The sequence below is a fragment of the Petromyzon marinus genome, chromosome 63 (genome assembly GCF_048934315.1).
Source record: "Petromyzon marinus isolate PM22_M1 ecotype Great Lakes invasive population chromosome 63, UKy_Petmar_22M1.pri1.0, whole genome shotgun sequence".
In the NCBI taxonomy this organism is placed as follows: domain Eukaryota; kingdom Metazoa; phylum Chordata; class Hyperoartia; order Petromyzontiformes; family Petromyzontidae; genus Petromyzon; species Petromyzon marinus.
Genome location: NC_133729.1, coordinates 9,484,567 through 9,495,765, shown reverse-complemented (window position 1 = coordinate 9,495,765; position 11,199 = coordinate 9,484,567). Strand labels below are relative to the sequence as shown.

At 40.9% G+C, this 11,199-nt stretch overlaps 1 protein-coding gene across 1 annotated transcript in view; it reads left to right on the top strand.

The window, feature by feature from the left end:
* Window positions 1–6,609: 6,609 nt before the first annotated feature.
* Window positions 6,610–11,199, top strand: part of LOC116956006 (glutamate receptor 4-like) — a 33,426-nt gene continuing 28,836 nt past the window's right edge. Inside the window, exon 1 of the mRNA XM_032977393.2 lies at window positions 6,610–6,794. Coding sequence (XP_032833284.2) covers window positions 6,743–6,794 — 52 coding nt within the window. The 5' untranslated portion in view covers window positions 6,610–6,742. The remainder of the gene's footprint in view (window positions 6,795–11,199) is intronic.

Here is an 11,199-nt window from a genome sequence, read left to right as displayed (position 1 = left end):
TCTGGCCAATTTTTTTGTTATCTTAACCCCTCCACCGCTTTACATAGCGAACCAAATTCAATTGTCACGTGTATAAGCGGTTAACGTGCCAGTTATTGTTTCGACTTACAGGTAAGTTGAACATTTCTCATTTGAAATACGCATATTGTAAATCACACAATGTATTTACAGTACAATGTAGGAAATATTCCATTCTGAGATTTTTGCACATTAAATTACATTTTGCAATCAACAGTTTAAAAAGTGACGAACCAAATTTGAACATTAAAGTATTTTCACGCAATCATTGGTGGTAACGATGGGGTTGAGACCATCAACTCGCTACACTTAAAACAACCCAGCCCTCTTCTCAAGATCTCCGCCGGGCTCTTCCGGTTTTGCTCTCCACATTTAGAAACATGCGCTTAGATAATTTGGCTACTGCTATAAATTCCCACGTGTGATGATATAAGCTATTTGAATGAACTGTCACGTGTGACCAGGTCGCCTATGAAAACATAGCTCAGTGGGCTTCATCTGGTAAATTACTTTACAGCACTTGTTTTATGCATGGTGCTTGCCGGTGCCAAGCACAATCCAGGATCACACTTGCTTAGCTTCTAGGATCTGATGAGATCATCCGGGAGACTTGGTCAAAGGCAATCTGAGAAATTAACCATCTCCTTTATGTACAGGCTTAATTAATATTTCATAGATAGGATTCTTCTGATGTGTGCATCGGCAGATGGATGAAACATACCCTAATGTTACGCGACTTAGGTTTGCCACCTGTCCGTGCTTGATAACGACAGTCCGGGAATTGGTATCTGTGGTCAGGTGGCAGGAATTAATTTCAAATCAAGAGGAATTAAGTTGTACGAAGATCTGATACTGGTATTGTGTTGAACTGTATTGCAATATAGTGCACCGTTAAGATAGCCATATGCTGATAGAAAAAATGCGTGTTTGGTTTGTGGAAAAGTTGAAAGTTTATTTTGTCTAACCAAGAGAGAACTGAAGAGACGAGGACGATTCGGGTCTGGGTCACCATATTGACAAAAGTCGACAATAAAGCAAATGGAAATCAAGAACAAACACTAACGGTGGTAACCCTAGAAGTCAAGCGCGATGTGGACTTCGTGACAATCGTTGAAATGTCCTATATAAAACGAATAGAACACGACAATGAGAAACCAAAACGTCGCTTGTCAGACAGATTAACTTAAGTGGTTCCGGCTAATGGGCGCGTGCGCAGGGCATCGATCTGGCTCAACCCCAAAGGACTGGGCTCAGGTTGAAAGAGTGAAACGAAACCAATCAATATTCATCTCTTGACAGCAGCATCATGTGATGTCAGTGCGACTGCTTGTGATGTCAGTGCGCTGTGAGTGCGTTCGCAAATATCTGGTGGCGCAATCATTTTGAATGTTGTTAAAGAGTAAGCGGTAAAACATGGCTTACCGTTTTCAGAATCGATTACCGGTTGCGAACATCAGTAAATGGAATGCACGGATTGCCACGCGCGAACGTACAACCCGCTTTGGGGCCGGTGAATCAGAATCTTCATTTAGACTGGAGGAGGAATCCGATGAGCTATGAAGCTCTTTTTTCACAGATATTCAGAACGGGCGGGTCAGCAAGTTACAAAAGCAAACAATACAAAAAAACGATAGTTAATAATACAAAAAAAAGACAGTTCATAATACAAAAAACGATAGTTAATAATACAAAAAACGATAGTTAATAATACAAAAAAGATAGTTCAATATACAAAAAAACGATAGTTAATACAAAAAACGATAGTTAATCATACAAAAAAGACAGTTCATAATACAAAAAAACGATAGTTAATAATACAAAAAACGATAGTTAATAATACAAAAAAACGATAGTTAATAATACAAAAAACGATAGTTAATACTACAAAAAAGATAGTTCAATATACAAAAAAACGATAGTTAATACAAAAAAAACAATAGTTAATAATACAAAAAACGATAGTTAATAATACAAAAAAGATAGTTCAATATACAAAAAAACGATAGTTAATCATACAAAAAAAGATAGTTCATAATACAAAAAAACGATAGTTAATAATACAAAAAACGATAGTTAATAATACAAAAAAACGATAGTTAATAATACAAAAAACGATAGTTAATACTACAAAAAAGATAGTTCAATATACAAAAAAACGATAGTTAATACAAAAAAAACAATAGTTAATAATACAAAAAACGATAGTTAATAATACAAAAAAGATAGTTCAATATACAAAAAAACGATAGTTAATAATACAAAAAAAGATAGTTAATAATACAAAAAAACGATAGTTAATAATACAAAAAAACGATAGTTAATGATACAAAAAAGATAGTTCATAATACTAAAAAACGATAGTTAATACAAAAAAGATACTCTTTGGTTCTATTCGGTAAAGTCACGTAAAAACAACAAAAAATAAAAAAAATCACGACGTTTTGGCCACAACACAAGTGGCCTCCATCAGGTGAAGGGACCAGACTGTTTAGAGGACAGCGCTGGAGTGAACACAGCCAAGCTCAGACCGCGACCTTTAAGCCGTGTGAGAGGAAGCAGAGCGCCTTGACAAAGGAATTAGCATAAAATTAGCATTTAATTGGCGGACTTAGCATGATGAACGATGTACAGGGGGGAGCATGTGCAGACTGGTGAGGGGAGGAGGGGGGGAGTTTACATATTGATGGTGTTAAAAGGGAATTTAAGCAGCTGCGAAAGTTTGGGATACCACTACTTGAAAAAATATACTGTACCATTGAAAATTAGTTTAATGTTTGGTTTGATTCAGAACATATTTCCAATGGTTGCTTAATTTGAAGCCATCCTCTCGGTTGAAATTGTGTCTGTCTACAGGAAACCCACCCACACAGATTCCTACTTGAAACCTGATTCCCACCACCACCCGACACAAAATAATTATCTCATCAAAACATTATACCACAGGGCTCATTGCATTTCGGACCAACACTACCTGACCAGTGAATTACATCTGGCCCTAAAAAGGAATGGATACTCTGACCGTACCATCCGCCAAGCTGTTTCTCCCTCCATACAGAAACAACCACTTGATACTCCGATCAAAACCAACACACTACCATATATAGCAGGCGTTACTAAAAAGATCTCCAAAATTCTAAACAAACACAAGATCATGGTCCGGTTCAATACAGTACTTTAAATCCGTGACCTGATCCCTTCCGTGAAGGATGTCATTCCTGACTTACAGTACCCCGGAGTATACAAATTGATCTGCACCTGTGGTGACTGCTATATCGGGGAGACGAAACGACATGTCCCTGACTGAATTCGCGAGCACAAATCAGATTTGAAACACGGCAGAACGAATTCTTCTGCCGTAGCTGATCACTGTTACAACACTGTGGGTGATCACGATATAATTTTCTCCGATACCAAGGTTCTTTGCAAACCCACGGGTTTTTATCAGAAATTTGTTCACGAGAATAAAGTATTAAAGCTTTCGTGACTGCATAAAATTACTCATTGGTTTTTTCGGTAAAGTCACGTATGTAGAAATACAATAAAATTATATTTTAAAAAAACAATCACGACGTTTCGATCACAACGCAAGCGATCTTCATCAGGTGTCAAGAACAAATCACGGAGGTAAATACAACAAAAAGATGAGAGACGAGAATTCAACAAACCTGAAAAAACATTATGTGAAGCACATCCAGTCAGGCCAACAACACAGACACTTCCTGGCGGACCACGAATTTCAGAAGAGTGTTAAATTTCGTGTTCAACCTTTGGATTGCACATACCAGCATAGATAGAATGAAAAATACGAGGTACACGGTCAGTTGGAATACATATACAAGTCAGTAGAAATATAGATAGAATGAAAAATACGAGGTACACGGTCAGTAGAAATACATATACAAGTCAGTAGAAATATATGTATTTCTACTGACGTGACTTTACCGAATAGAACCAAAGAGTATGGATCCTTGCAGTCACGAAAGCTTTAAATCTAGAACAAAAAAGATAGTTCATAATACAAAAAACAATGATTAATAATACCACAAAAAACGTTAGTTAATAATACAAAGGGAAATAAAAAGCAAAGGTGCAGCCCTACTATTGCTAGCTCACGCCACAGCTGGCAGACCGCCCCAGAGTATTTGACAAACACTTTCACTTTAACACGTAGGCTTTCGCGATCCGAAAAACCTCTATTATATACACTTTCACGTTGAGCAGACGTGTTAGATAAGGTTGGCGTACACACACTTTACCCCTCCACACGTCACCTGCCGATCGACTAACCCTTTCGCATTCCGATGACATACGTGTATGTAATCAGTTTTTTTTATGAATCGGTAGAAAAAAACTTTATCGATCACAAGGCCATGCGGGAGGGTGTGGCACAGTTTGGCGCCAGCGATCATAGAGTGCGGTTGTGTCGCTACAGTTATCTATAGTGAGTGCAATGCCTTTACAAACAACGGCGCTACGCCTCTCTAAATAAAATTAACGCTAACCACTTGCGCATTCCAAGATTCTGCGGTGAACGGGACACCCACCCTGCAACTTGCAGATGTCTCGGAACGGAAAAGGGATACTTGCCGTGAACCCATTTATCCTGCTGTGTGGACAAAGGTGACGTCCGGGGGATTTAAGAAACTCGCGCTCTTGGATCCGTCCCCACTGGAAATTTGTGAAAAAGAGCTTCATTGCTAATCGGATTTCTTCAGGATAAATGAAGATTTTTATTCTGGATCAACTGTCGCGCCGAGAGTTAGAATCGAGCCGACATGCCCTGAATTGCAAGTCCACTGTTATAATCGTTAATCTAATATTATTTATATTTTACGAGGTAAGGCCCCTGAGCTATATAGTTTTTTTTTTCAGAAGCAACCTGGCCACAAATGATAGCTCAACGAAGTGGTTTGCCATGTGGAAATTTAAAGTAGCCAAATATTCTAAACGCCTGATATTTATTTCAAATGTGGAGGGGAAAACCGGAGGACCCGGAGAAAAATCCACGCGATCACAAGGATAATATGCAAACTGCAATAATACAGGCGTGAGGGTCTGGATCGAATCCTCGCCCTCCTGCATACCAGGCGAGGGAGATAACATCTCGCAGCCACCGCGGCGCCCTTCCATGGCTTTGGCAGCTCCCTTCGTCCGTCAGTTAAAAACAACAACAAAATGATGAAACTGTCATGTTTATTGCTCTCGATAAGTTTATATGTGCGGCAAACATGGGTTTTAACGGTTTCTTGATTCGGTTAACGGTAATGGGAACTTGCTCAGTAAGTGCTGACTCAGTCCCCAGTTATTATTCCTCTGTTCAATGCCTCGTGCTTGATAATTGTGGCTGCTCTTAAGTGCTTTTCGCGCATTAAACTATTTGTGGAAACTCTTCTTGCAAAACGGCCTGAGTGAATTATTTATCTGGGTGCCTGACTGCTACCCCAGCCCATAGTGCACTCTCCACTGATACACTTTTCATTTAGTGTTGTGCATTAACATATAGCTTTTTTTGTCCAACCAGTACCCACGTATTCCTGAAATTTCCCTTGATCGCGTAAATTTACGCGCTCTAACCCAAAAAAACCCTCTTATGGATGCCATTGGTCGCGAAAGCCTCCGTGTTAAACTGGTTCTCTTTTATCAACCCCCGGAGGGAGGAATGATGGTCATTAAGACGAGATTTCAGTGTATATGTGTACACGTGTTTCACATGACACAGACAGCGTTAATTGCTTAGCGCGTCTCGTGGGACGTGTTTAACAATCATCGGGCGCGTGCAGCGTGAAATGATTTGATTGCAATCTTGATTTTAAGCTTTCGTGATTGCAGGAATCCATACTCTCTGGTTCTTTGATTGCATTTGAATGGGGAGGAGTAAAATTGGTAGTCCCGGAAAGACGTATCGTGCGTGGGGAGTCTAGTTGGTTCGATGTCTCGACAGCTGCTTAGCGTACAGTGCGAAAGAAGTTCAACATAGTACACACATAGCGTCCAGCTACGAGTCTGACAGCGAGTCTCAATCAAATAGCTGGTCTGCTTCGCCTTACATTCCTTACACAATGGACTTTGCACATGTTCCTGAATTGTCATGCACAGCTACCTGGATAATAATGGGAATAATAATACGCAGCTCCCCGAGTAGTTTTTTTTTTCCGTGAGCCACGTGGAATATCCCTCGTGAGTAAACAATGCACATAACGGGCGCTGCCTCGGCTCGCTCGAGATTTCTCTACAGCATCGGGGTTCACAGCTTAGAATCGTCATGGAGGAATCCGAGGAGATATATAAAGCTCTTGTTCACAGATGTTCAGACTCGTCAGCAGAGTCGGTCCAGAGAAATAACTGTGAAGAACCTCGTTTCAATACAACAAACACGTGAACAAAAGCAGATATTAGAAGAGCCCATCCGACTCTCATAGGCCAGTGTTACCGCGGTCGACTCATCCGTCCTGTCACCCGTGCTGGCGTCTGTGAAAAATGCATGCGGGGTGGGGTGAATGGGGATGGTGGGGAGGAGGAGGGGTTATGAGGTAGAGTGGAGGATGATAATGGTGGAGGAGCGGTGATGGGGATGGTAGAGGTTGGGTGCTGATGTTGAGCGAGCAGGAGGCAAGTCCACGTGGAGGAGTGAGGTGCTGTGTTGAGAGGAGTGGAAGGGATAAGAGGGGTGGAGGGATGAGAGAGGAGACGCTCATTCTGAGAAGGCTTCTCCGGTGAGATAGCCATGGGCTGCCTGCACGCTTTGACGCTCTTGCTGTCACTTTGCTCAGCTACAGGTAAGACAGAGACATACAAACTCTATACACCATACACACCATACAAACCCTACACACCATACAAACCCGACACACTCTAAACACCATACACATTCTAAACACTCTAAACACCATACACACTATACACACCATACAAACTCTACACACCATACACACTCTAAACACCATACAAACCCTACACACTCTAAACACCACACACACAATACGCACTCTACACACTCTAAGCACCACACACACCATACACACTCTAAACACCATACACACTCTAAACACCATACACACTCTAAACACCATACACACCATAACACCATACACGCTCAACACCCATACACACTCAACACACCATACACACTCTAAACACCATATACACTCTAAACACCATACACACTCTAAACACCATACGCACTCTAAACACCACACACACCATACACACTCTAAACACCTAACACACTCTAAACACCACACACTCTAAACACCATACACACTCTAAACACCATACACACTCTAAACACCATACACACTCTAAACACCATACACACTCTAAACACCATACACACTCTAAACACCATACACACTCTAAACACCATACACACTCTAAACACCATACACACTCAACACACCATACACACTCAACACACCATACACACTCAACACACAATACACACTCTAAACACCATACACACTCTAAACACCATACACACTCAACACACCATACACGCTCAACACACCATACACACTCAACACACCATACACACTCTAAACACCATACACACTCTAAACACCATACACACGCTAAACACCATACACACTCTAAACACCATACACACTCTAAACACCACACACACTCTAAACACCATACACACTCTAAACACCATACACACTCTAAATACCATACACACTCTAAACACCACACACTCTAAACCCCATACATACTCTAAATACCATACACACTCTAAACACCATACACACTCTAAACACCATACACACTCAACACACCATACACACTCAACACACCATACACGCTCAACACACCATACACACTCTAAACACCATACACACTCTAAATACCATAGACACTCTAAACACCATACACACCATACACACCCTACACACTCTAAACACCATACACACTCTAAACACCACACACACTCTAAACACCACACACACTCTAAACACCATACACACTCTAAACACCATACACACTCTAAACACCACACAGACTCTAAACACCATACACACTCTAAACACCATACACACTCTAAACACCACACACACTCTAAACACCACACACACTCTAAACACCACACACACTCTAAACACCATACACACTCTAAACACCATACACACCATACACACCATACACACTCTAAACACCATACACACTCTAAACACCGTACACACTCTAAACACCACACACACTCTAAACACCACACACACTCTAAACACCATACACACTCTAAACACCATACACACTCTAAACACCATACACACTCTAAACACCATACACACTCTAAACACCATACACACTCTAAACACCATACACACTCTAAACACCATAGACATTCTAAACACCATAGACACTCTAAACACCATACACACCATACACACTCTACACACTCTAAACACCACACACACTCTAAACACCACACACACTCTAAACATCACACACACTCTAAACACCACACACACTCTAAACACCATACACACTCAACACACCATACACACTCTAAACACCATACACACTCTAAACACCATACACACGCTAAACACCATACACACTCTAAACACCATACACACTCTAAACACCACACACACTCTAAACACCATACACACTCTAAACACCATACACACTCTAAATACCATACACACTCTAAACACCACACACACTCTAAACACCATACATACTCTAAATACCATACACACTCTAAACACCATACACACTCTAAACACCATACACACTCAACACACCATACACACTCAACACACCATACACGCTCAACACACCATACACACTCTAAACACCATACACACTCTAAATACCATAGACACTCTAAACACCATACACACCATACACACCCTACACACTCTAAACACCATACACACTCTAAACACCACACACACTCTAAACACCACACACACTCTAAACACCACACACACTCTAAACACCATACACACTCTAAACACCATACACACTCTAAACACCACACAGACTCTAAACACCATACACACTCTAAACACCATACACACTCTAAACACCACACACTCTAAACACCACACACACTCTAAACACCACACACACTCTAAACACCATACACACTCTAAACACCATACACACCATACACACCATACACACTCTAAACACCATACACACTCTAAACACCGTACACACTCTAAACACCACACACACTCTAAACACCACACACACTCTAAACACCATACACACTCTAAACACCATACACACTCTAAACACCATACACACTCTAAACACCATACACACTCTAAACACCATACACACTCTAAACACCATAGACATTCTAAACACCATAGACACTCTAAACACCATACACACCATACACACTCTACACACTCTAAACACCACACACACTCTAAACACCACACACACTCTAAACACCACACACACTCTAAACACCACACACACTCTAAACACCATACACACTCTAAACACCATACACACTCTAAACACCATACACACTCTAAACACCACACACACTCTAAACACCACACACACTCTAAACACCACACACACTCTAAACACCACACACACTCTAAACACCATACACACCATACACACTCTAAACAACATACACACTAAACACCATACACACTCTAAACACCACACACACTCTAAACACCATACACGCTCAACACACCATGCACACTCTAAACACCATACACACTCTAAACACCATAGACACTCTAAACACCATACACACCATACACACCCTACACACTCTAAACACCATACACACTCTAAACACCACACACACTCTAAACACCACACACACTCTAAACACCATACACACTCTAAACACCATACACACTCTAAACACCATACACACCATACACACCATACACACTCTAAACACCATACACACTCTAAACACCACACACACTCTAAACACCATACACACTCTAAACACCATACACACTCTAAACACCACACACACTCTAAACACCACACACACTCTAAACACCACACACACTCTAAACACCACACACTCTAAACACCATGCACATTCTAAACACCATACACACTCTAAACACCATACACACTCTAAACACCATACACACTCTAAACACCACACACACTCTAAACACCATATACACTCTAAACACCATACACACTCTAAACACCATACACACTCTAAACACCATACACACTCTAAACACCATACACACTCTAAACACCATACACACTCTAAACACCATACACACTCTAAACACCATACACACTCTAAACACCCTACACACCATACAAACCCTTCACACTCTAAACACCATACACACCCCATACAAAATCTACACACCCTACGCAATCTACACATCAGGATGTCGACATGTATATTGTGTGTATGTTGTATGTTTGTATCAAGGCCAAATATGCTCAAAATGTCCCCCCAAATATATTGCTGTAAAATATTTAAAAATAATTGTAAGGCTATGTAAATAAAAGCAACAATTCGCTAAACCTTGTAACAATATCTGGACTTGTCTTCATGTAACAATGCATAGATTTATGTTTATATTATTGTGTTTATGGCTGTACTTTATAAATCCCTAATCTCTGCCATTACATACAATGAAACAAGAAAATGAAAACAAGAAAAAACAGAGAAATGTAATACCATACACTAGTAGACATTGTTAAACAAAGACAAAGTCCATCCCATGTGTTCGTGACTTTTAAAATATTTTAGGCAGGAAATTAGTTTTCAAATTTAGATTTTTTTGTGGGGGGGGGGGGGGGGGGAGACACCCAGACCTCCTGGAAAATTTGGTCCCCTCCAATGTTGACTCCATGGCTACGGGCCTTTGTGTGTATGTCGTATGTGTGTATGTTGTATGTGTGTATGTGTGTATGCTGTATGTGTGTATGTTGTATGTGTGTATGTTGTAAAAGAAGGCGATCCGGAGTCTGAGACCAGGAAAGGCACCGGGCAGAGATGATCTCCCAAGCGAAATGCTGAGGGAGGGTGGCATTTGTGCACAGACTGCCCTATATGACATCATAACAACAGTCTGGACCACAGGACGGATTCCGCAGGATTGGAAGGATGCCCTGGTGGTCCCCCTCTTTAAGAAGGGGGACCGCACAGACTGTAACAACTACAGGGGCATCTCACTCCTCAGTGTGCCGGGAAAGGTCCTGGCAAGGATTATTCAT